Source organism: Pteropus medius, unplaced genomic scaffold (genome assembly GCF_902729225.1).
Source record: "Pteropus medius unplaced genomic scaffold, Ma_sr-lr_union100, whole genome shotgun sequence".
NCBI classification, from domain to species: domain Eukaryota; kingdom Metazoa; phylum Chordata; class Mammalia; order Chiroptera; family Pteropodidae; genus Pteropus; species Pteropus medius.
Window position 1 is genome coordinate 5220502 of NW_024354503.1, and position 26562 is coordinate 5247063.

A 26562-nucleotide genomic window follows, 5' to 3' on the forward strand; every position below is an offset into this window, starting at 1 on the left:
GCAGATCAAAGGCTCGTGGTCCAGCAAGAGGGGCGGTGAGGCCTCTGTCAACCCCTACAGCCATAAAAGTGTTGTCACCAACTGCTGTGCTGTGCTCTGCGGCCCCCTACCTCCCAGGTGAGACGGGGTGATCCTGTGAGTCCACACCTCTCAGATAGATTGTGGAGTCAGCAGATCTCTCTGCACACCACAGTCCTCTTTCCACCATTCCCTGCTAAAGGCACTCAGGGTATTTGTCACATAAAAGAGTTGTGTGGTGAGTTGTAATTTTTAATCATGTGCTCATTTTAGGAAAAAATTAAGTACAAAATATTTAAAAAGAAGAGTATTAGACTCACATGTAATCTTATTCCCCAGGGATAACCACAATTAATGTTTTGGCTATGCTTGGGTGACGCTGCCCTTCTGGTGCTGATGGCGGCATTGGGTGGGGCCTCTGTCCTCCTTCCTGGCAGAAGAGAATCCTGGTAGCTCCACCCTTCTGGGAGGTGCCCCATCTGTCCTGACAGTAGGGGGAGCCAAAGCGCCAGAACTGGAGCTAAGTTGCAGTGGACACTGCAGGAACAAGACTTCCCCACACTGCACCCCTCTCCTGCCTGATGTCTGTCACCCATCCTGCCTGGGGAAGGACAGTAGGAATTGCACAGTCTTCAGATGCCCTTTCATTCTTGCTTTTCCCCTCACCTGTAGCCTGGCTTCTTGGCAGCCAGACAGAAAGATGGGCCACTTTGAATTAACAGTGAATAAATTCTGTGGCCAAAAGCCAGGTGTCCAGAGTGTGAAGAGGGCCCTTCCGGAAGGGAGGAGTCTGGATCTCCCACAGTGGGAAGGCAGCTCCCCTTTCCTCAGCCCTTCTAGGGCTGGGTCTTCCCTTGGCTGGAAGGTGGACTCTGCCATCCAGCCCCAGGCCTGGAGCTCTAGTGTCAGGTGGATCCTCATATGTCCCCCTTGTGTTTTGGAAGCCTGATTGACCGGAGGGGATTTGTACAGCCTGACACCGTGTTGCCCTCGCCCGTCAGAAGCAACGAGCCAACCCATGGAGCCAAGCCCGATGCCAGCATGGTAGGAGGCTACCCCTGAACCGGGCTCGGTACTTGCCACCTGCTGGCCTGTCCTGTCCGCCTCTCAGCACTCACCTGCCACCCTCCACACCTGCCGGGACCCTCCCATTCCACCCGAGGGAAGCAGAGCTGCCAAAGACTCGAGTCTTGTCGTATTTATTTCCCACCCTGCGTGGCTTGCCCCACACTGTTCCATGGCTGTACCCTCTGCTCCCCAAACCCAGGTTCCCACAGCCTTGGGCCCGAGATCCCCCAGTGATCAGTGGCAGGAGGAACAGGATAGAGAGGCCAGGGCCCCTGTGGCCCCCGGAGGTACCATGGCAAGTCTCTGCCTGTGCCAGGGCGAGCCCTGTGTGAGTGAGAGTGCGGACGAGTGTGACCCCTCCCAGTAGGGGGAGCTGCTGGGTCCTGTGAGCTGGGGTCCTGGGGTGAATGAAGTAGGACCAGCGAGCAGTAGGCTCTGGACAGTGGGCTGTGGGAGAGGACGCCTCCACAAGCTGCTTTGGTTTGTGGGCTCCTTCATTCTTTTTGTGATAATCATTGTTCATTTTTTTTTCCCTTTGGAGTTGGCCAACAGAGTAGAGCTGGAGTTCCAGGTAGAGAAGGCAGAGGTGGGGCTGGATGGGGGGCAGCCTGTGTCAGAAGAAGCCAGACCAGCCAGCCAGGCACCCAAGACCTCAGCTCCTCCGTGATTCCTGGGCAGCATACTAAGAATTGGGGGCCTTGCCCTCTCTGCCCATGGAAGGTTCTCCATGGGGTCCTGGCCTGCCTCTCCACCCCCCACCTCTCTCCCAAGTCAGGTCTAAGGATGGAGAGATTATACTCATGCTGGCAATACTTGAAACGGGTTTATTAATGCTGGGTATTTTGCACAATTTTATAGACCTCTTTTCTACGTAACATTTTTTTAAATGGAAGAAGAAAAAGTCAGCCACATTGCTATCCGTGTAGTGCCAGGTTAAGGGTTATCAGAAGGCAAGATGGTTTTAATAAGTTTATTACAAGAGACCTTCTGGCCCTGAGTGAGTGAGTGAGTGTGTGTGTGCGTGTGTGCGTGCGTGCGTGCGTGCATGTGTGTGCACACACGCTCTTGTTCAAATGTGGCTGGGTCCCACTTCCCCACATCCCCATGGCTGCCCTCCTCCCTGCCATCCCCCTTGAGTGTCAGCAGGCAGCAGCAGGAGCAGCTTAAGCCATGGGGATAGGGAGCCTGTACATTGGTTACAAGAGACCCCTCAGCTCCTGCTGCAGCTCAGCCCTCATCCTATCTTTCCCTCCTCTAAGGACTTGAGATAGCCAATGGCTGGGGACTCAGCCACTCACCCCCTGACCCCACCCCTCCCACCCACCCCCCAGGTCAGGCTTCAAGCTGGGATCTGCCTAGACAGGCTAAGGTTGGGTGTGGTGGATGAGGTAATGGCTGTGGGGAGTGGCTGTTGTCTACAAGCCACACCCCCTCCTCTAAGCCCTGAGTATGGGCTAGAGGAGAGGGAGTCACTGCCAACTGGAGGCCTCTAACCAGAGAAAAGGAAGGAAGGAGCAGAGTGTGCCAAGAGGCGAGTGAAGATTGGCCTAAATCTGGGCCAGAAACTCAGAGGATGTCCCTCCTCTGATGGGAGCTATAGTTTCTTGTCACATAGATAGAAAATTGTGCCTCTGTCCCCCTCCTTGGCCCTTCAAGTGGGCTGAAAAAGACACAAGGAGGTCCCCGCATCTAGCCCTTTCTTGCTCCAGAGGCTAGTTAGCTCACAGGCAGCTGAGAAGTGGCAGCCACAGAGGGTCCCCTCTGGGAGAAACAGCTTCACCCCAGCCTCAGGGCCCTGGGCCATGCTGCAGTGGCACTGGGAGGTGGGGAAGAAGTTGGCTAGAGGAGGGGACTCCCAACTGCCTTTTATTTAAGCCAGTATTCTTTGTTCCTGCTTGTAATAAAACTTTTTAAGAGTTGATTTGTTTTGGTTTGGTTTTTGTTTGCTCTTCCTTTGCTGAGGCCCCAAATGGCAGCTGCCTATTCTTTCAGCCAAACTTGGTCTTTCCTAGGGAGACAGAAGGCAGGTAGCCCAGCAACCTGGCTAAAGTTCTCTCCTGGCTGAAGTCTGTGTGCTGGAGGCAGAATAGAAGGGGCTGTGGCTAGGCCCCCAGAGGTGTGTAAGAAGAGGCCATCCTGTCCTCTCTTCGTCCCCTCGACTTTCCCCTGCCTCAGGGGCTTGAAGACCTCCAAGTTATTCCTTGCTATCTTTCCTCTCTGACGCTCAGTGACTGCTCAGCTAAGAAAATGTTTATGAGACAGTAGATTCCAGTTTGAGAGCCAGAGCCTCCCTGGCCCCCACCCCGGCCTGGGCAGCAGGGCCCAGCCAGACAACTCATAACGCTGGCCCGCCTCTCTGGTATCTCCTCCAGGAGGACACCTGTCAGGATTTTGCCATCTCCTGCACAGCCTGAGGGGAGCTAACAGGCCTCTTTGCAGAGGGTTAGCTGGTAAGACCATATCTTCCCTGTCGGCCAGCACTGCCCGCTCCCCTCAACACACCACCTCATCGTCATCGCATGCCTCGCCCACCCATGGAGCCCATTCATCTGTGTGTGTGGTGTGGTATGTGTGCTGGTGGTGGCAGGGTCCCCAGGGCTCCCCCTGAGCAGAAAGATGGGGGCGTGGGGTCAGGGCAACGAGCCCAGCCCTTCTTCGGACTGAGGAATTAGCTTCGCGCAGAGCAGCCCTCCTACTGGAGCAGGAGGTGAAGGGCGAGGACGGGGAGAGGATGGAGCACCTCCTCTGAGGTGCCTGGGCCTGTTCTGGTGGTGTCCTGGTGTGTAGGGGCCTTCGATCACTAACACTGTCCCAGCTTTCTGTCCTTGCTGAGCTTTCTCTCACCTGCCCGTTTTCTCTCCTGCTTTGTTGCCTGCTGCCCGAGCCTTGGCCCTTCTGTGGGGAAGAGGCAGGTGCTGTGGCAGCACCTGTCCCCGCTGGTACCCCTTCAGGCCTCCTGTCTCCTCCCAATCCTGCTAACCCTCTCTCTTCCTCTTCTCTGCTGTCCTGCCCGGGATCTCCAGTGCGTGCGGGGGCTTAAGGACCTCCTGAGGACCGCTGCTCTCTGCCTCTCCAGGAGTGGCCTGGGGGGAGCCAGGCACCCGGCACCTCCACCTGCCTAACCTGTGGCCCATCTGCCACCATCTGTGCCTACAGGGTCTACCCCCAAGTCTGCCCCACACGTGTGCTCTTTAGGGTCCCCCCATAGGGGGCAAGGGCTGGCCTCTTTGCCCCCGCCCCTACTCCATGCTGGCCAAAATGTAGAAAAGCCATAATGCAACTGTCAGCACAATAATGTAATACTATGCTGAAACTCACCCTCCCCTCCTGACTTCCCCTTCCCCAGATCTGTCAAGGCTCTTTGGGAACCTTTCCTTACAGCCTGCACCCCCACCACCAGGCATAGCCATAGGCAAGCTGAGCAGGTTTCTTCAGGAGCTGTCTGGGGTGTTGATGGTTGACGCTGCTGAACAAGTTTGGTGACTGTTCTAAGCACAACTGGTTTGACAATGTTCCCACAGCCCCCTCCACCCCCACCACCCAGAGTAGGAGGATGCTTGTACCCTTTGCTCCAGGTACTAAGGGACTGAGCTAGCTCTGACAGCCCGTGTTCTTCAGAGTAACTACAGGAAACGGGGCTGGGTGCCTTGGAAATCCGCCGAGCCCATGGCTGGGGGCTGCTTGCCTGCCATCCTGTATCTTTTTTAACCAAAATAAAGACTTCCCTCTTCTTGCCATACCTTTGGCTGTCTGGTGCCACATTTACTTTGGGGGCTGGGGTTGGGGCTCGCAATGACTGCAGAACATCTGGCTCATTCTCACTGCCACCTTTGTTCTAGCTGGTCAATGCTATTTTGGAGATTTTAAAAAGAGGAACAACGAAGCCAGAAGTGATATCGGAAGAATGACCAGTGTCTTCTTCACTCTGCCCCTCCAGAACTACTGGTCTCATTTCCAGAGACCTTTAAGCCTTAGCCAACCTCTGAACTCTGGAAGTTCCCAGCCCAGACTGAGACAGAGGGCTTAACTCTTTTCTGGGACTGTCACACCCCTGAACTGAGCCCAGCCCAGGGGAACACTCTCATGGAACCTTCCTTCTCCCCAGCTACCACCCCATGTCGAGATACACAGAGTGTGCTAAGAGCTAAAAAATAACCACAGTGGTCATTTAGCCAGATCTTGCCCAGTCCCAGGCCTGTTTCTTCACCTAAACCTATGAGGAAGGTGATGTCAGAGTTTTACAGATGAGGCAACTGAGGCTCAAGGAAGGCACAGGAGCTGCCCAGGTCTCCCAGTTGATAAAGCAGCAAATTTAGGATTTGAACCTGACCTCTGACCCTCCAGCACTACCCAAGGAATGAACAGGGCTACTTCAGGAAGAGGGGATCTAACAGGGAGAAACCCTAAAATTAGAGAATGTCTTTCATATCAAGGGGCTTAGGGATGATCTGTGCAGGCTCCTTGTACTGAGGGGGAAACTGAGGCCCAGAGGCAGGAAGGAACATGACCAAGGCCTGATAAATAGAGCTGGAATGCAGTCTCACACCCTGAGTTCATTGCATTCTCTTTCCAAAAATTCCACACTATGTCTTAGACTGAACTGGTCTAGGAAATGCAGGATACTCTAAACAGCAGTGCCTAGAGGAGAAAAAGTCTCAGGATAGCTGAGTCACTTAAAAGTAATCTAACATCCCCTCCCAAAGTCAACTAGTAGAAAGAGCTCTTGGCTGGAAAACTGAAATCTTGTTCACAACTAGCAAGGAGGAGAAGATGCCATAGTTTCCTCCAGTCTCCTGTTTAATTTGATCATTCCAAGACCGAAAAATTTCCTAGGAAGTGCTTCCTGGAATCTTAACCAGAGTCCTTCCTGCTGCATTCAGAGCCCTGTCTTCTGTTCTCAGTGGAGATAGATAGCAACTGGTTGCTGCCTTCTCTGTGCCACGACCCTTCAAAACCTGTTGCTACCAGCTAAGAAGGATTGGTTTTCTATGGCAGGGGTCCCCAACCCCTGGGCCGCGGATTGGTACCAGTCTGTGGCCTGTTGGGAACCGAGCCAACAGCAGGAAGTGAGCGGTGAGCGGCCGGCCAGCGAGCAAAGCTTCATCTGTATTTGCAGGCGCTCCCCAGCACTAGCATCATTGCCTCAGCTCCACCCCAGATCATTAGGCATTACATACTCAAGAGAGCATTGGTCCCTAGTGCCAAAAAGTTTGGGGACCGCTGGTCTATGGGACCAGAGGCCTTGAGCCTGCTGGTAGGATAGATGCTATACAGTGTTGGGAGATAGTAGGCAGGATGAGGAAAGCCCCTTTGGGCTGCAGCCCAGCTCCTGTCCTGCTGACTCAGGCACCTGACTGTGGAACTCTGTGCCCTGCCAGGACCTGCTGCCTCCTGCCTGCCTGTGCTCATAGACTTGGGAAATGGAGGCCTGGAGGCAAAGGGAGGTGGCTGAGACAGGAACTGAGTCAGAATCAACAGGCCAGAGCTGGCAGGAGATGTCAGGCAGCCTGGCTCCCAAATTCAGCAGGGGAGGGGGATGAATAAGGGACTTCCTTTCTCATGCCCAGGGCTGTGCTGAGGGCATGGAGCTTGCTGTGTGAACCATCACCAGGCCTCCTGGCTTGAGTGATAGAAAAGAGAACCTCTCTCTCTAGAGGCAGAAATAGCTCCAAAATTGCCAGGTCCTGCCTCTCAGGTTTCTGGTGTTCTGGGATCTCCAGCTTTCACCCCAGGACTTGGAAAGCCTGGGCTGGATAACTAGTACAAAGGAAGGTCCTTAAGGGCCTAGCACCTGCAATAGGCCAGAAGAATGTTCAAGATGAAAAGGGAGGAGGCAGTACTTTGAGAGCACATCTGACCGTTGCTCTGCCTTATTTCCCCTGCGGACACCCAGCTGGCAGGCCTTGATCTGGTCTTCGGCTGAAGCCTGGTGTGGGCCCTCCCTCATTTCATAGACCCTGGCTCTATGTTCATGCTGTGAATGTCTATGTTTATAATAAAGTTGGTTTGGTTTTTTTTTTCACATGATAATAATGGTTACCATCCACTCTACTAAGTGCTTTCCATCATTTAATCTTCACACAAGCCCCATTTTACACTTAGGAAAACTGAGGCTCACAGAGGTTAAGTCACTTGGCGAAGATCACAACTGCTTGTTAAGAATTGAACTCAGGTGATCTGACTCTAAAGATACTTGGCTATTCTGTCTCTCAGAAAAATAAAATACGCATTCATCATTGATAATTTGAAGAGGATAGGAAAAGGAACATTAAAGTCTCACTACCTAAAATACTCTCTGTAAATTTGTATTTTAGTGCAGGGGTCCCCAAACTTTTTGGCCCTAGGGACTGGTGCTCTTATGAGAATCTAATGCCTGATGATCTGAGGTGGGGCTGAGGCAGTGATACTAGTGCTGGAGAGCAAACTGCAAATACAGATAAAGCTCTGCTCGCCGCTTACCTCTTGATGTGTGGCCCGATTCCTAATAAGCCACGGACCGGTACTGGTTCGTGGCTGGAGAGTTGGGGACCTGTTTTAGTGTATTTTCTTTCCATTATTTTCTGTGTCGGTGATCTGATTTGAGCAAAGCCTTCAGGATATCAAGCCTAAAATCCTTTCTACTTCCTTGGAAAACTTGTAGCAGCAGCCCAGACATGTCCCTACTCTTATAAGAGGCAGATCTCATCTTTGGGGCTTGAATTCTGGCCCGAGCTTTCCTCCAGAAGGGGAGGGTGGGTGTTCAGACACCAGAAGAACCTGGGGAGGGACAGGCCTATGAAATGGTCCTGGCTCCAGGATTAAGCTGGCAGGATCCCAGTGAGGGGAGCCCCACCCCTAAGCCCCATCTGAGCTTTAGCTAGGGGTAGGGCAGATAAGCAGGAACCCACCCAGGGGTCAGAGGTGGGGCCATGGGCAAAGGGAAGGGACCAGGAAACTTCTGAGAAGCAGGCTGAGGGAGGTAGCATTCAGCTGGGACTGCTGCCCCATAAAACAAAATGGTACGTGTCACCACTACCTCCTTTTTTCGGTCCTGTCTCTCTCCCCAGTTGCTAGCGTCCCCCCTGGGGAAAAAAAAACTGGGCTGAGCACCCAGGTGGCCTGCTTCCCAGCCGCTGACAGAGGGCGGGCTGAGTCAGGCAGGAAAGTGGTACAGCCAGCAAGCAAGAGGGCCCCCACCCTCTCTGAGCCCCACTGATACAAGATGGTAGGTGGCTTGGAGGGGGCCGGTGACCTGGTGTGGAGAGCCAGAGGCTAAGTCCTCAAACAAGTGGCAACAGGCCACCAACTTGAAAGGGAAAATTGCGCTGTGATGGGAAAGGTGTCCAACAAACCTACTGGGTGACTAATTACAGAGGCTGGGCTGGAGCATCAGAGGCCGCTCGTTAAACACCTCATTAAATGGTACCCTGAAAGCCGCCACCTGTGCCTTCTGGGAGCTCAGAGAGGACAGGACTCTGAGGGGGAGTGAGGACCAGGGGATGGAACTATTTCAGGTAGATGCCAAAAGAAGCCTGGATCTCACTTCTGGATCTCCCAGCCTGGAGCTCACAAACCAGAGGCCTCAATGGGTCAGAAACCAAAGGAAATAGGATGCAGGGGACTAAGTAGCTGTGTGACCTTGAGCAAATCTCATCCTTCTCTGAGTCTTAATATTCCTATTTCTAAAGTGGGGTAGTAGTCACAGTCCTGCCCACCTCACAGAGACATAGTAGGGATTAAATTAGATCATAGATAAAAAGTTGCTTGGGAAACTCTACAGCCCTATCTAAACATAGATGATCTCACCTGAACCAAGGGGACAACATACCTGGCAGGATTAGGAACGCTATCTTCCTGCATCTGGCTTTAGGGAGTCTGCCTAGGCTGAGGCGGCCAGGTGACTAAAGCCATCCTTAGTCCCTGAAAGGACATCATGAAGGAGAATCTGATTTGAGAAACTGGGGCAGCTACCTAATTGGGGGCACCCACCTAATTGGGGCCACCCATGTAATAGAAGCCCTGAACAACAGGGGGCAGCCTGGAGCCTGGAAAAGTGCCTGTGCAGGTGGGGCCCACGCCCAGATTTCTCCGGCTGACTGTCCTGATGACTCACCCCATAGCCAGCCCTTTTACCTTTAAGGAAGAGCCGGAAAGGGTGTGGGGAGGAGAGGGAAGTAGGTTCTGGGCCTCAGTCCCGCCTCTTGCCCCTCCCTCCCCACCCTGCTCTGGGCCAGACCATCCAGCCAAAAGGCAGGCGGAAAGCAGGAGAGGCACAGAGTCCGGCATTCGTCCCGAGGCAGCCAGTTAGCCCATCGCCTGTCTGTCTGTCCCCAGAGCCATGGAGCGAGCCAGTCTGATCCAGAAGGCCAAGTTGGCAGAGCAGGCTGAACGCTATGAGGACATGGCAGCCTTCATGAAGAGCGCCGTGGAAAAGGGTGAGGAGCTGTCCTGTGAAGAGCGAAACCTGCTGTCAGTTGCCTACAAGAATGTGGTAGGTGGCCAGAGGGCTGCCTGGAGGGTCCTGTCCAGTATCGAGCAGAAAAGCAATGAGGAGGGCTCGGAGGAGAAGGGCCCGGAGGTGCAAGAGTACCGGGAGAAAGTGGAGACCGAGCTCCGGGGCGTGTGCGATACCGTGCTGGGCCTGCTGGACACCCACCTCATCAAGGAGGCCGGTGACGCCGAAAGCCGGGTCTTCTACCTGAAAATGAAGGGCGACTATTACCGCTACCTGGCTGAGGTGGCCACCGGTGACGACAAGAAGCGCATCATCGACTCAGCCCGGTCAGCCTACCAGGAAGCCATGGACATCAGCAAGAAGGAGATGCCACCCACCAACCCCATCCGCCTGGGCCTGGCCCTGAACTTTTCTGTCTTCCACTATGAGATTGCCAACAGCCCTGAGGAAGCCATCTCACTGGCCAAGACCACCTTTGAGGAGGCCATGGCTGACCTGCACACCCTCAGCGAGGACTCCTACAAAGATAGCACCCTCATCATGCAGCTGCTGCGAGACAACCTGACGCTGTGGACGGCCGACAACGCTGGGGAAGAGGGGGGCGAGGCGCCCGAGGAGCCCCAGAGCTGAGCTACACCTGCTACCCTCCCTGCCCTGTCCTGCCTTCTCCAGTCCCCCACCCCCAGCAGAGAGGACTGGTACGGGGTGGGAGGCCCAACCCTTCTCTCTGAATGCTCTGTCCCAGCTCAGAGAGGCTCCACAGAGAGGGACCAGCAGAGCCGAAGCCTCTTGGAGCCAGAGGATCCCACTCTTCCTGCAGCTGTCGGGTGCTCCTAACCACTGGTCATCCCACCCAACCCTGCTCTCTGCATCCCCTCCTTAAGACCCGACCAGAGAATAGGGCCACTTCTTCTGCCCTCTTAACTCCCTCCTGCCCCTGCTGCCTCTGGATCTTAGGAATTGAGGAGTGTCCCACCCTTGAAGCTGAGAACCGGATGGTGTGGCAGAGGCTGGAGATGAGTGCGTGCGTGCGTGCGTGCGTGTGTGTATGTGTGTGTGTAAGAAAGAGAGAGAGAGAGTTGAGCAAGACCCAGGATGAGAGGGAAAGCATGCCTGCTGGGTGTGACCATATATCCTCCCAATAAAATTTCCCTGTGACACTCCTCCTGTCTTTTCCAGTTATTGGTGGAGGGCTGGGACTGGGATTGGTGTATGATTTACACAAAGCCTGACTTTGGACCTCTGATTTAGGGCCCAGGCCTCCCATGGGGCTGGCTTGGTGACTTGCAGGCAAGACTTTGGGGCTGGTAACTTCAGGTGAGAGGCTGGAGGTTCAACTCTCTCCATCAGGGCGGCATCAAACAAACTGGTCTGGCCTCAGGCGGGTCAGACCGTGAGCACAAAAGCGGCTCTGAGTCTCCTCTGAGGAGCTCAGATCTGCGGGGACAGGAAACCAGTGAAGTCTCAGGTGTGAGGTGTGAGGACAGGGCCGCATGGATATGCTGTAGTGAGCAGCACTGAGCACCCCCGATTTGAAAGCGGGGAATAGTTCCATCAGGTGCTCAGATCTGAGAGGCGGGAAGTACAATCTGGGGAAGGGAGTGTGACGCCGCCATTAAAAGTCCTGCTCTGAGGAGGAGGACGCCCCGCAGCGTTCACGGATCGGGACAAAATGAAACGGGCGAGCTGGGTGGGAAGGGCCTCTGGGAGTGGAGGCCGGTCCTGGTCAGCCGAGACCATCGCCTAGGTTCCCAGCTGCAACACTCCCGGCGCCTCACTGCATCCCACTTTCACAGCCCGCGCGGAAGGCGGGCCCGAGGTCGATATTGTCCAATCGCGGGACGGGGCTGCTCTGGGTACCGCCCCCTGGTCCCGACTGACCAATGGGGTAGTGAGCGGCGGCCCCGCGCGGCGTGTCTTCCCGACGCCCTCCCGGCACGGCAATTAAGGCGACGCGAAGAGGGACTGAGGGCCTCCCGCTGCCCGCCGAGCGCCAGGGGCGGTGCTTTACGGGTTTCATTTAGACAAGTTGCCACCTGCCGGGCCTGAAAAGCTAGGCATCCTCAGAGCAGCGGGACGGGGCGGTGCGGAAAAGCAGTCCCCTCCCTTTGAGTCATCTCCTTAACCTGCGGTGCCTGGCGGGCAGGGCGGCTGAGAAAAGGCCACCAAGGCGTCCTCACTACATGCCAGAGTCTAGGCAGCCCTGAATTGGCTTGGAGTGTGTCCTTGATTTGGTCGTGCGACCTTAGAAAAGCCATTATACCTCCCTGGACCTCAGTTTCCTCTTCTTTATCAGAAGGAGCTTGGACTAAAGGCTCTAACGAAAACCGTGAAGAATCTGGGTTCTGGAGACATACTGCCAGGGTTTGTTTCTGAGCTTGCCTTGGCTAAGATTCTTTTGGTTACTTTTGTATCCTTATTATAAAGTGGAGATTAAAAAATAGTACCTTCTTCTTTAGAGTTGCTATGAAATTTGAGAAAATAAATGCACGTGAAGTAGCCCATTATACATGTTAGTCATTATTAATCCTAGCACGAATAGTCGATTTATCCAGTGTTTCTATGCCAAAAGCAGAATCATCAGTCAGGCCCAGTCCCAAGGAGTAAGCTTTATTGCCAAAGCTGGCCTCCGTGCTCACTAGGCCATCTGAGAATGCAGGCCTCACATTAAGTGGTCACTCCTCTGCCTGGCAAGATTGAGGGAACACAGTCCAGCCTCATCAGGTTCCCCAGAGGCCAAGTTTGGCCACACCTATGGGACGCTAAACTGAAAGGCTTTTATCAGAGCTAGTAATTCTACAGGGGAAGTTGGCAAGGCCACTCCAATGCCATCTGGGTCCCGTGTTTTCTCCCCTTCTTTCCTGGGAATGTGTTGGGTTTCAAGGTTCCAAACCAGGCAGAGACTCAGCTAGGGCAAGTGACTCCCCCTCAGCTATGGAATGACCCGGTTTCTCTTACCAGACAGGTCTGATGAGTTTCTCTTAATGGGGTAGGTCCTGGGAAAGAAACTTTTCTTTCCTCTCAGCTTCTGAGTTTGCCTACTCCCTCTATACCATTCAAGGTTGCCCTATATGGGAAAATAAGTGAGCTGCCCTAAGGTAGTTTGTGGGTATTGAAGGATTTCAAAAGTATATGCTGTGGATTGGAATATTATCAAATCAGTTGGCTAGATGTAAGCTGGCTTAGGCACCAGCTTCTGACAAGGAGGGTCTCAGACCGTTTTATCTTTGACATTTTTTTTTTTTTTTAAATCTCTATAAAGCTTTCTTACTGTTTCCCAGGGAGATGTTTCAGTGAACATTTCTTGCCATCTTTTCCTGGCCTAGATTTGCCATTTAAAAATTTTCAGTCCTACTGCTAATGGGAACAGTGTTACTTTTGGAATGATGAAATGTTCTGGATTTAAACTGTGGTGATATTTTCACAACTTTGTGAATATATAAAAAATGCTGAACTGTACACTTTAAAAGGATGAATTTTATGGTATGTGAATTATATCTCAGTTTAAAATATTAGTTCTAGAGGGCAAAGCAGGTAAGAGTGCCAGGTTCTGCTGGAAATTTCATGGTGGCTTTCCCATTGTCCTCTCCACCTGAGCACATTCTTTTAACCTTTTCCAAATTTCAAAGCCTATCTTTAGGTCAATAGGTGACTAGCCACCTTCCTTTTCCCTTAAACATATATACAGAGTTTTGGATATGTGCTATCTATTCTACCAACTCCTTTCATTTATATAGGTACATTTATTCAGTTATGATTTTATATCTACTTGATTCTACCTCTGGGTTTGTAGCTATGTCCTGGGTTTATTTCTTATCTCCCCAGAGAGCTCCCTAAAAATAGTAACTTTGTCCCATCATTCTTCTTTTCTTTCCACACTGTCTCTGGCAAAGCTTTGTGTACAGGAAAGGTGCTCAGAACTTAGTTTAAAACCATCCTTCCAAATGTCTGGAAATCGGGTTTTGTGCTAGGTCTTCTGTTGTGGAAATGGAAATACAGCTGATTCTGAGAGGAGGCAGGGCTGTCTAGACAGACTGGGCTCACAGAGATTTAAATAATCCCAGCCCTCTCATTTCTGTACTTTCAGAGTATCCCCAGGGCTTGCAAAGATTTTCTAGAGATGGCATCTACTCTTCTCTCATATGTAATTACTTAAGAGAACAAAGCCCAAATTGGCTCTAGTGGATCCACAGGCGTAGGTGATGGAGGGCGAGGGATGAGGGTCGAGGTGTCTTCCCAGGTACTAGGTACCCTAGGGAGACTAAGGCATTAGAGTCAGACAGGCCACTGTGGCTTCTTCTAGAAAGGCAAGATACTCCTTTGCATATACACATCCAATGTCCAAATGTCTGGTGCCTTTTCGGGAAAACCTGATTTCAAGATGTTTGCATCAAGATTGTTCATCTGACCAACAATGCCCCACTCCTGCTTCTTCCTAGAGGAGAGAATACCATAATATGACTGCTATGTGCCAGGCATACCTTAATCCTCACAGCAATATATATTATCATCTTCGTTTTGCATATGAAGGGACTGAGGCTCAGAACAGCTAAATAACCTAATACCAAGGTTATATAACTTCTTATGTGCTTGGGGAGTGGAGTAGGTCTGACTCTAAGGCCCATGATTTTTAAACTACAACAGCTGTTCTCAAGTTGTGTTCAGAAGGTTCCCTGGAAGCTGCCACAGGCAGAAGCCCAGTGGTCAAGGTTTCCTGTTTCCACACACGTTGGCTGAAAAAGCCACATGTGTCTGTTTTGGATATTGGAGTTACATGAGTTAAAAATAAGATTGCAAAGAACCACATTATGTTATGCTGACCTGCTTCTACTTTGGATTTTCTAAGAATCAAGAAAATCTTACTCTATTCTCAATCTAATGGCACCCCAGGGCCCAGCAGAAAGGAATTGTCTTAAATGAGAAAAAATTGTGTAGTGGACCAATTTCCTGGCTCATTCACTAAGTTAAGGTTTTCTTAACCTGGTTATATCCTTTGTGCCTTTTCAATTCTTCGCCCTGTTCACAGGGTCTCCCTATACCCCCATTCCTGCTCCTCTCTGACCACCCCTCCCCCACTCCCACCTACCTACTGAGTCAGGAGCCAGGAATGTCTGTGGGGGCAGCAGACAGGTATGTCATACTGGGGGTGTCAGAGGCTGATTCATCTCTCATCTCCACCCAATCTTCTCCTTACTGCTCTCTGGGAAAGTTAACTCTTTTGAGATAAAAGAGAGAGATCCCAGACTCTGAAGAGAGTCTTCAATCTGTGGTTAGGTATAGTACTTAATAAGATCATGATATTGAATAAATATTTGTTGAGAAGGAAGGAAGGAAAAGGAGGAAAACATATTCCTCCCCATGTCTTTTTTTTTTTAATTTTTTTTTTTTTAATGCCTACAAGCGCCTGGTATTCCAAGGTGGTCTCCCATCCAAGTACTAACCAAGCCTGACCCTGCTTAGCTTCTGAGATCAGCCGAGATTGGGCACATTCAAGGTGGCATGGCAGTAGACTCCCCCCCAATTTCTTCCTCCAGAGTAGTTAACCTGTAATTTTCTTGTCTTATGGTAAAGGGGACTGATTTTTAACTCAGAATAGATTGTGTGATCGCCGGTATGTATTATGAGTTGGGAGAAATCATGTCCCAATGTCCCTTCTGTGCAGTTTCTATGGTTCCACAGAGCAATGTGGAAGCTCCAGAATATATAGAAAGTGTGAAGGGAGCTGTATTTGTACAGCAAGAATACTGCTTGTGATTTTGTTGATTGGGGATGGCTTTGAAGAAGCCTTTCATCTCCCTCCTCGACTGCGTCAGTGTTTTGGATGGGGAAAAAAATGAAAACTTTGTTATGTATTCTAGTCTAGAGCATTTTTATCAATATTCACCTTTTTTTCATCTTAGTTGGGCTCTAAATCCTGCAATGGGTTGTAAATGAGACTTATGGCTTCCCCTGTCCTCAGCAGGCCTGATGCTGTTGAGATACGTGCTAATTTGGGACTCTTCCTTCTAAAGGGGACGGAAAGAGGAGAGGGCAGCTCAGACTAGCCTGGGTAAGGGCTCAATGATCAGGGGAAAGAGAGAAGAAAAGGGAAGGGACAGGAAGGTGGCTACTCAGCTTGCTAGAGGGTTTCCCTCCAGGAGGCGGGGGGCAGTTGGGCCTCCGTTCTGCTTTCAAAAACAGGGTGGGCCTTGGTAATGCTGAGATGGGTCTGAAGTCACTCTCCTCCCCTACTCAGGAGCCTTGAGAAAGGACAGAGAATATCCTAGACCGAACTTCCCCTAGACCTTAATGAAGTCAGGCTTCCTAGTCTCAGCCAACTAGGAGTGAGCATTTTGCTAATTCAGAAACAGCTGAGAGCAGACTGACTATGCTTCAGCTCTGTGGACTTTAGGGTGTCACCCTTGCTCTTAAGCTTGATAAGCTACAAACACTATCTTCCAATTGCTGGGGTCCCCAATTCAGAGCCAGGAAATGCATCTATCCTAATGTCAGTGGTTAATGGAAATGACCAAGAAAGTCCCTTCTAAGGTACTCAAAGAGGGTTTCCTCCCTCTAGAAGTTGTTCACAATTTGCCATGTGAGGTCTGGAGGAGAGGAGAACTTTCAGACAGTATCTGTGAGATGTAGAGTGGTGCTTTTCGGTAAAGCATTTTGGCAATGTGAACCCAGAACCTGCAAAACATCAGCCATTTCATTCCTATGATTCTGTAGTAAGTTAAGTCAGAGACTTAGACACATATTTTGGTACAAAGATGTTAATCATGGCACTACTTACAACAGTAAAAAATTGGCAATGACTTATAGGCTAACCATGGGAGTCTGGATAGGTAAACAATGTCATAGCCATACCAGAGAATATTATCATGTAAACATTAAGAAGGTCTTTATATATCTTTAATTACATGAAAGTGTAAACTAAAAAAAGGTTAGAAAGCAATTACATTATCTCACTTACACAAATGCTATGTAACTATCCCTCTGCATGTATAAAAAAATACACAAAATATATAAATAGAAAATTTATTGTAATTATATTTTTCTGTTATGAGATTGAGTCTAATTCTATTTTTAATCAGGAAATTGAAAAAAAAAATCTTAAAGGTGGTTGCCATATCCCACCCATGCTGGAGGATGCTCTTTCTCCTCCCCTTTGCATTTCACAAGAACAGACCTGGAACCCAGACGTCTCTTCTTTTCTGCATTGTGTTGTCCCCTCCGAAATGATGACAATCATTCTGCTGTCATTGGGAGGTTTACAAACTTAATTTACTAGAGGAGAAACGCCCGTGCTGTCACTCCAAGGCCTATAAATAAAGTTTTGGATTATTTCCATCCTTCTCCACTCTGTGACTGCAGAGAATTAAAGCTGAGGGTGCTTGGATATGAACCCACAAAGTTCTAAATGACAACTTATTTGCAACTGGTTTGCTTTAGTGAAGAGCTGAAGCCTCGGTGATGGGGTAAGCTTGAAAACCCATGACCATAGCTACTGGTATGGGTTTTAAAAACAGTCCCATCCTCATGTCCTAACTGATGAGAGATTTGTCCAGCAGCCTGGGTGTCTGGATTTCTGGGCTCCAGGCCCTACAGGTGACTCACAGCCAGCCCCAGGCTGGCCTCAGTTTCCCTGGCTTGCTATGTTGATACTCCCCACCTACTTTGCAGGGTGTTAATAGGAGTGAGGAGCTTTGAACTCCTCAGATGAAAGAGGCTGGGGAAGCAGCATCCAATTATTATCCCCTCTAAGGTCAGGCGTGGGAGCAGAGGTTGGCTGCTTCATACTGTTCCAGCCACAGGAGCCTCCTCAAAACCCATCTCTGTTCTGGCTGCCCAAACTGGAAGCAAAGCTCAGTCATCGCCATATCGATGCCTATTCAGAATAGATTTTCCTAAATTGAATTATTCAACTGCTCAAACCATCAGTGTCCTATCTTCCCCTTGATGATTCAGTAATGCTCTACAGGTGTCTATTCTTCTGACTGGCTACAAAAAAGAAAAAAAAATCCTGTGGATACTGTCTGTGACTTTTCAGCATTAAGTACTCACGATTAAGAAGTCAGCAAAGTGGACTATGAGAGAACCAAGCTGACCGAAGTTCAAATTTATCTGTTTCCTCACTGTAAAGTTAGGGCCTCTTGAGAGTTCCCCATCTTGTCTGTATCTCCAGGAGATGCTGTGTGAACCACATGAGAACCATGTGTGTAAAAGCACTTGATAAAATACCAAGTCCTTCATGTGCGTTAACAGGACAGAGTGTCTGCAAATAAGACTTCTGGCACAACTGCTATCTGTTCCCTTGTGCAGTCGAGCTACAACTGCAAAAATAAGCCTGGGATGCCACCTATTGGTTGAAAATATGAAATACATTCAACCAGCTGCAAAAAGAGCAAAGGAAGCAAACACCAATATTTCCATCTTCAAACATTTTCTTAATTTTTGCCACGCCCCTCATGTCACATTATATACATTTTTCTTTAAACAACTCACGTCATATGAAGAACATTTTAAAGTCCTTTTAATCACTACTATAAATGGAAAACTAGTTAGCACTTGCTAAAAATAGAATGAAACTGAAATAAATACAATGAAAATGTTAAGATCTAGCTAAAAAGTGTTACCTGTGAAAGCTCAAGCTTAAGGATCACTGTTAAAACTGAAGATTAACAAAAGTACATGATCGGGGAATGAGTGTCAAGCCTCTAGAATGATCCTGTGCTTCGGGGGAAACACTGCGCTGTATGGAGAAACAGAACTCAGTTCTGAGAGAGGGTGACATTGCCTTATTCTACCCCTAGCTCCCTGGATGTTGAAGAAAATTTGAAAGCCACAAAAGGTAGAAAAAAAACTTGTATTGTTGCACATTCCACCATAACCTGAGTGAGGCCGTGCTGAATTCCTGGTGGCAATGCCCAGAGCTCATGAATGTTGAGGTACTCTGCTTGTTGTGGGTGCTCTGCTTGGCGCCATGTCTGGTTTTTGGCCAGAAGTCTTTTGCAGGACTGAGTGTCCCCTTGCCAGCCTCCCAGCCAGACCTGCATCTGCAGCTTGTTGAGCTGTCCACTGCTCGCTGGGAGCTACAGCTTTCCCCAGCACTGAGTTATGCCTCTTGTTCGCCAGAGCCCAGTTTGTTGCTACAGCTTCATAGTTTCCTGCTCCACTGAATGGTCTGAGGGTGCCAGGTACTTCTCCTGGATGCCCAGGGTGCTGAGGGATGGTGTGTCAAGGCTGAAAGCAAAGGCAAGAATAGGGAACTGGTCTGGGTGGAATCTGACCTCTACTGATGCTTGCCCTCCATCTGGCAGATTCCTTCCATCTCTCTCCCTTCCTCATAATTATAGCTTCGGGCAACAGAGACCAAATGGGTCTGAGAAGCCCCTCAAAGCATCCAGACCCAAATGCTCCTATATTTACCAATTTCCCACAAATGCTCCTATATTCACCAATTCCTCATTGCTGAGGCTCAAAGGACCAGAGAGTGCTAGTTCTGTGTTACGACACATGCTCAGAGCCAGACCACAATGGTTTAAATCTTGGTTCTGCCGCTTCCCTTTTCTCATCTGTAAAATGAGTTATTATGAAGATCAAACGAGATAATAAATACAAAGTGCCTGGCATGGCACCTGGCACAGTAGGTACTTAAGAAATATTTGTGACATCTCTTTTTCTGCCAAGGGAGTGAACTCACAGGAGCTCAAAGAAAACGGCAAATTTCTGCTTGAGCCACAGGGTGCCTTCTACCTCCCTCTGGGACAGCAGAATAAAAATCAGATTCACAAAGGGAAAGACAATGACACCGCTGATGGAACCTGTGAGGTTTGGCCTGAGGTCTGGGTCTGGGAGGTTGACCATGGCTACGCTGGCCACCGTGGCTGCTCTAATTCTAGTGTCAGTAACTGCAATTCTACAACCAGAGAGACTGAGGTTTGAACTATTCTTCCAACACATGCTGAGTGAGGGACTTTGGACCTGTCATTCTGAGCTCCAATCGCCTCACCTATGAAAGGGGACTGAATAAGAATTAAATGATATCCTGCAAATGGAGTATGTAGCCCATCAAATAATATTATTTTGAGTTCTTTCTTTACCATCTTATGGATCCATCCGTCCATCCAAATTCATTTCACCCTAGTCTACGACCATGCCACCCTGAATGTGCCCGATTTCATCTGATCTCGAAAGCTAAGCAGGGTCGGGCCCAGTTAGTACTTCGATGGGGAGACCACTTAGGAATACTATGTGCACCAGGCATTAAAAAAAAATAAATCCATCTCACCCCTACACAAATTGACTCTGAACTGGTGCCCTTTCCTCTCCACTCTTCCTCAGGAGGTATGCCTTATTCCTGTAAAAGTTGGCCCTGAGGATTACTCAGGATCAGTGGAATCCATCTTTCTTGACTTGGAATAATCTCAAACCTGCCTTGTGTCTGGCCTGAAGCCCACGTTCCTGAGCAAGGCACCTGAAACCCTGCATTCTCTCTGTCCATCTGCCTGGCCCTAACATTGCTCCCCGACCAGAAGCCCTGTTTTGCCCACAAATCAGGCCATTCTACTTGCAACCCTCCAGACATGTCTCAACCTTGTACAGACTGTTCTCTTTGCCTTGAGCTCCCTTTCCCTCTCAACTGGCCTGGCTAATCCTCACTTTGAGATACTGTAACTCAAGTGGCACTACATCCATGAAGCTTTCTTCACCTACTCATTTCTCAGCAGAGCTGACTTTTCCCTTCTTTGTATCAATCCCTAATTATCTTATATAGAGTGAAGCTGAACCTGAAGGAGATTAAGGTGGTGGCCAGAATCTAAAGTCAGCACAAATGAATATGGTTATTAAAAATACTCTTAAAATTCCTTAAATCATTTATTAAATATAGTATATGTGGTTTTGTGAATAGAATCTTGTATAAAATGTATAAATGCATAAAATAATGTACAGTGTACAAAATATCACAGCACTATTGAAAGTGCCCTTCCCGTTTTTTGCTGAGAACATGCAGTTGAGTTTGCCAACATTTTATCTGCATATGTGAGGCAGCTCCTCAGTCCCTTCTTCAGATACTGCGCACAGTCTACTACCATCATTGATAGACTCATCTGTTTCTCTGTGAGCTTTGTTTCCCATGTGTGAAAGAGCCTACACAGATCATTAAGTGTTAGCTGGAACTACTTTCTTCTCTCCCCAAGGACTCTGGAGTGCCCCTTCTCCAGCATCCTGTAGATGTCAAATCTGAAACCAGCCTAGAGGGCTTGGACTTCCCTGTCCTACCTCACCTGAAGCCTCTGTGACCCGAGAGACACCCATATGTGACCCTAGCCCCATCCCCACTGGTCCAGTTCCAAAGGTCTCTCAGACAGCTGATTGTCCGGGGACCCTCTCAAACAAATCTGCCGGCTCCCATCCCTTCCAGATACGTGACAAACCTTCCTCTTCCTTTCCTTGCTTCAGTGACCAGCACGACCACCTATACCACTGTCTAAGCCAGAATCTGGGTGTCTAAATTCTGCTCCAACTCCAACTATCCCATAACCATGTAGTCACCAAGTCTGGTAGTCTATCTCCTTAATATTTTTCCAATCCACACCCTTCTTTCTATTCTCAGTACTAATATTTCAACTCTTTTCATCTAGAGACTGAAAAAACCTCTCCTGCCCCCAATCACACCCCTTAAATACATTTTCCACACTTAGTGGGGCTTTTCAAAAATGTACATCTGATCATGTCACACCCTGCTCAACAATACTATGCTGGTTCCCACTGCTCACCCATGAGCTAAAGTCCATACACCTTAGCAAAGCACTCAAGCCCTCCATCACCAGCACAGCCTACCTCCCCTGCACCTCTGCATACCCCTTCACAGTCAAGACACCAGGCAAAGTGAACTCCTCGCATCTTTCCCAAATGACCAATGACCTTTCATCCTTGGGCCTCTGTATTTGTTGCTCCTTCTGATCAATATCCTCCCTTGCCATTGAGTACAACCAACTCTGAAGTCTTCTAAGGGACCAGCTTTTGCACAAGAAAGACAGTCAGTCACCAAGGAGCCCAACTGGTCAACACAAAATCAGTCATTTACAAGGGTACATCTAGCCACTCCTGAGCCCCATGTCTCCCGCTCCTGGCTGTGGCTGAGAGGCTAGAGAACAAGGATACGAGGAGAAATGGAAGTCAGCTCCCATTGCAGCAGACATCATGGCTTCCAGGCTTCGTTGCTCTTGGACTCCAAAGCAGTAACCATTGGCTTTATCCACAGCCTGTAGGACCCGCTGGATACTCTCTTTGTCCTGGGTGGAGAGGAGAGAAACAACTCTGTGAGTAAACAGGTATGCATAATTGAGGTTGTACCAAACTGCTTACAAAACGCCCCCTCAATCTTGCCTCATGAAGCCTCTGTACATGCAGCTTCCCTGGCCTGGAGTACTTCTACATGTTCCCAGAGGCCTGGCTACATCCCATCTTTCCTGACCAACCCACCTAGATTAGAATAGACCCTAATAAGCTCCTCTATGAATACCCATGGTCCCTGGGGTTTATCCTTATTGTAGGTCTGCTTCTACCATCTTACTATTAATAAGTTACTAATTCAACTGCCTCCCCTACTTGACAGTGTACCCCTTGAGGTCAGCGACTCATCTGTTGAGGTATCCCCAGTGTCTGGCACAGTACTTAGCTAACAGTAGGCACCCAATAAATATGCATGTAACCTATTTGTTCATCCACAGAAAAGTAATAAGAATAGTTCATATATCACATGATGGGAAGGAGGGATCAAAATAATGCATTATAGTTTTAACACAATGCCTAGCATAGAAAGCTTTCAATAAGTGGTAGTTGTTATGATTACTATTCTATGGTTCACATCTCCTCATTTTAGAGAAAAAGTATGGCATTAAACAGAGAAGAGACAAGTTCACTCAAGTCCAAGCATTGCAGAAAGAAATCGGTGTCTCCCAGGTTATCTTTGCAAGGTGAGAGGCACAGGGGTTGGGTACTACTTTGCCTATCACACAAAATCAAGAAGCAGTTGCCCACCTTGAAGGAGTCTTGAGACTTGACCCTGGCCTTGGTCAAGTCTCTTGCTGGTGACTTTCTGACCTCATCCGTGCTCACACTGAGGAAGGAACATGTGTAGAGAGAACCTAACTACATAGAATAGATAGAGCCAACGTTTGGTCCACTCTCTTTAATGGAGTTCTGCCCACCAGAGCCCCTGGTCCCAAAACCAAGGGGACAAAATGATAGTCGGACTTAGGACAAAGACCATTGTTTGAGTCCTCGAAGCCTCCTGTACCCTTGGCTTGGTGAGAACCCAGGCACTGTCAGAGCCTATAGCTAAGGGAAGAGGCCTCTTAGTCCCAGGTACCTGGATATTGAGAGGAATGAAGGAGACCAGGCTGTAGTCTTCAATGAGCTGCACCAGTTTCTCATTGAGCTGACGGTAGTGGCGGAAAAAAGGGTCAGAAGCCAGGTGGTCGAGCAAATAGGAGAGGTCCAGGACCTCTGTGTAGTAGTCCAAGTTAAAGGCTAAGGAGAGAAAGAGCTAAGGTTCAGGAGCAGCTGGCATCAGGCTAAAGCCCTGAGGATAGGGACCATATTTTCTTTCTTTCTTCCTTTGCTGTCATTCATTCATTCGTTCATTTATTCAACAATGGCATTGAAATGAAGTTACTAAGAAGGAAATACTTGGTTTCACCAGTTGGTTCTGTCATTTACTATGTGGACAGGTACCCATCTCATGGGGCTGCTGTGAGGATTAAATGCTATAACCTCAGTGTCTGGTACAGAGAAGTGCTTGATCAATGGTGGTACCCACTAGAGTGCTTGGTCCTCTCTCATGAAACTCAGTCAGTAGTGCTCCCAGGTCTTGGCACATACGCTGTAAGGACTCTAGCAGGGTGGCCTCTGGGTAAATCACTTTCTCTTTCTGGGCTAGTTCCTTCTTAATGTAAAATGAGGAGACCAGACTAGATGACTCGGAGGCCCCTGACTCAGTTCTATGACTACAAACTTCCCACTAAGAGAAGGAAAGTGGGCCTCCCTGCATTGTCCATTTCAGCCTGGAAAACTCAAGCAATTGGGCTACTCAGCAGATCTAACCCAAAGCGAGGCAAGGGAATCACGCCATCAGAGATCGATCAACTCACTCCCTATACTGTGCCTCCCATGTTCTAATCAGCTCTAATTAGAAACTGACACTTTTGTACCTGAAGGAAGAATGGATATTCCAACTTCTTGGATTGCTTGATAGATATGTTTCTCAATGAGAATTAAGAAACTGGAGCCAGGTACACTTGGGTTTAGATTTCATCTCAGCTACCATACTAGCTGTGTGATTAACTTTGGGCTATTCACGTAAAGTCTCTTGGCCTCAACTGCCTCATCTGGTTTGCACATTAGTGAGGATGACTGTCAAAAGTCAGAGCTAGAAAGATCCAACCATTCAGGCTGGAGGCTGTGAAAGGGGAGAAGAGCTTGGGAGGACTGCATTATCTGGGCATATGTAAAATGGGGCTTCTAGGCTTGCGGAGAGAGGGACCAGGACTCTGGGCCCCTCCATGACCTGACTAGCAGCCAGTCGGCCTCCCTGGACATGACCCCTACACATCACTGTTCTAACAACTTCACTTCCTGCTCACTGCTGGTCCCTTCGGTTGTTCTTCTCTAGGTTCCTTTGTGGTTGGAGATACTATTTAGGGAAACTGATGCCCCCAGATCAGTAGATCACTAATTTTGCAGGAAAGAAATGTTGGCCATAGCGTCCTTATGCAACTGAGGTCCTTCTCCCTCAGTCCTCCCTACCTTGACAAATGGCTCCTTTACCTGTTCACTGGCTCAGTCAGTAACCTGAGCATCATCCTTAATTCCTCTGTCTCCACGTCTAGTCCACAAAGAAATCCTATTTCTTGCGCAAGTTTTGAATCTATTTCCCATTTCCACTACCACTCCCTGGGCTGCTGTTAAAATCTCCTAAAGGAGCTCTGTTTTCATTCTTTTCCCTTTCAATTCATTCTCCACAAAGCAGCCAGAATCTTTTCAGTTCATGCTACTCCCTTGCTTAATATTCATGGCTGTGTTTCCTGTGTACAGGTTCTGGGCCCTGCCTACTTCTCTGACTTCATTTCCTACCACTCTTCCCCTGACCACTATCTCAGCTACACGCCCTGCTCCCTGCCCCTACCATTTTCCTTGAACAATAAAGCTCTTTCCTGCCAAAGAGCCTTTACCCCTACTCGTCCCTCTTCCTAATAGTTCTCCTTTGGCTGGCTCCTCACCACTCTGGTCTCAGCTCAGATGGCACTGCTTACTCCTCACTCACTGTCCCATTATTTGGTTTTAATTCCTTCATAATACATATTACCATCTGTAGCTCCCTTGTCCCCCAAATCCAGAAGAGTATCTGGCACAAAATAAATGGGCAGGGGTCAGGACACCTGACTGTGGCAATGATCACCAAGCCATGAATGGCCCCTGGAGGCACCTTCCTGCAGCTGAGATCTCTGCTTCACTCCGGCTCAGCCGCTGCCCTACACCTTGCCTACCCAGAACAGGAGCTCTTACCCAGCTTCCCATAGTGCTCAATGAGATCCATCTTGGAGAGGAGGTTGACATGGGGCAACTCTATGTGCAGCATGGTGGCCAGGGAGGTACACAGAACTGAAATGAACTTGGCTGGGTCTGTGCAGTAGTGAGAATCTACCAGGTGGACAGCAGTCAGCTGGGAGGGGAGAAAGAGACAGGGTGAGAGTGGTCTGGGGAGGCAGGGAATATTCCATCAGGGCTATGTCTCCCCCTTCGGACTGGGGACTCCGGAGGACAGAGTTCAAGCCTTCCCCAATAGGCTCCTCCTTTCCTCCTTCTGTTTCATTCTAAGGGCCACACTCATCTCCTCCTCCCAGAAGATATGGGCGTTTTCTTACAAGATACCTCGCACTGAGCCTCCCAGTGGGCAACTGGTTCAATTCTCACTGCATCTGACTCTTTCACTTACTTTTGCCCGCCCCCCCAACTCACAACAACAATCTCTATGCCACTTTCCACATAACTCTTTCCATACTTCCAATAATCCCAAATTGGGCACTAAAACACTCAGTTTACATATGAGAAAACTGAGCTTCAAAGAGATAAACTGACTTACTCAGGACCAAAAAGCCAGTCAGTGGCAGGACCAGAATTAAAAATCGCACGTTATACTCGGCCCCTACATCGCTGTGTGACATGGGGGTGTGGCATGCCCCCCCCTCCCCCGTCTCAGTTCCTCCATTTACAAAATGGGCCTGCTCGACCCAAGACGCACCCTGAGATCCCACTGTGCCATCTGGGAGAAGATGCTGCGCAGGGCACCATGGTGCGTGCAGAGCTCAACTTGGCCTGGGCAGTCGAAAAGGAAGTAATGACCACGGAGTGAATCAAGCTTGGCACGCAGCCAGTCCAGGTTGGCCTCCAGGTACTCCATGCAGTAGAGTAGGCCGCCGTTGGGGCCCAGGCACAGCGCGTCCATCACGTCGCTCAGCCCCACCAGCTCGCCCACGTCCACAGCGCACTCGTACGGAAGCCCCTCATTGGCCGGGTCCAGGTTCACTACCGCCACACGCCGGCCTAGCGAGCGCAGGAACTCACTCATACCCAGGCAGTACGTGGTCTTCCCCGAGCCCGGCGGGCCGATCACTGCCTGCCCAAAGGCCGTGGTCGGAGCGGCGCCCGCCATGGGAAGCACGCGATCCCGTATGCAGCAGGTAAGCTCTGCAGGGAAACAGGGCGGGCGAGCACGCCTGAGACGAAAGCCGAGGGCGACAGAATCCCCGACGTAAACTTCGTGGAGGGTCGGCGGTGATGCCCGGGGTCGCCGAAGGAATAATAGCAAGGAACCGAGTAATGCAAGAGGAGTAAACGTCCCGGCACGGGCCGGATCAACACCTACTTCCGGACGACGACGGAAACTGCCGTCGCGGAAGTTCCGCCTTCTCGGTGACGACACAGCTTCGCGCCGAGGGGAGTGGCTGTGTGCCGCTTTTCAACCCCAGCGAAGGAAACGTTTTCCTCCGACC

The 26562-nt window shown here is 49.6% G+C and overlaps 3 protein-coding genes across 6 annotated transcripts in view; 2 read left to right on the forward strand and 1 right to left on the reverse strand.

The window, feature by feature from the left end:
- The window catches only part of ZDHHC18 (zDHHC palmitoyltransferase 18), a 25229-nt gene extending 20404 nt beyond the window's left edge, over window positions 1-4825 (forward strand). The window contains exons 7-9 of one of the 4 annotated variants that reach the window (XM_039854613.1): window positions 5-117; window positions 963-1062; window positions 4110-4825. In XM_039854613.1, coding sequence (XP_039710547.1) covers window positions 5-117; window positions 963-1062; window positions 4110-4208 — 312 coding nt within the window. In that variant the 3' untranslated portion in view covers window positions 4209-4825. Of the gene's footprint in view, window positions 1-4; window positions 118-962; window positions 3008-3458; window positions 4082-4109 lie in introns of those variants that run through there. The other 3 variants (XM_039854614.1, XM_039854615.1, XM_039854616.1) reach the window with 3 other exon arrangements.
- SFN (stratifin) lies at window positions 961-10683 on the forward strand. Its single transcript, XM_039854619.1, has 2 exons — window positions 961-1062; window positions 9400-10683. The coding sequence occupies exon 2, from the start codon at window positions 9404-9406 to the stop codon at window positions 10148-10150; it is 747 nt and encodes a 248-aa protein (XP_039710553.1). The 5' UTR covers window positions 961-1062; window positions 9400-9403; the 3' UTR covers window positions 10151-10683.
- Window positions 10684-16259: 5576 nt separating this feature from the next.
- On the reverse strand, window positions 16260-26445 carry GPN2 (GPN-loop GTPase 2). Its single transcript, XM_039854617.1, has 5 exons — window positions 25812-26445; window positions 25076-25232; window positions 22881-23041; window positions 21671-21801; window positions 16260-18724 (listed from the first exon to the last, which is right to left on the reverse strand). The coding sequence occupies exons 1-5, from the start codon at window positions 26220-26222 to the stop codon at window positions 18652-18654; spliced, it is 933 nt and encodes a 310-aa protein (XP_039710551.1). The 5' UTR covers window positions 26223-26445; the 3' UTR covers window positions 16260-18651.
- Window positions 26446-26562: the final 117 nt, after the last annotated feature.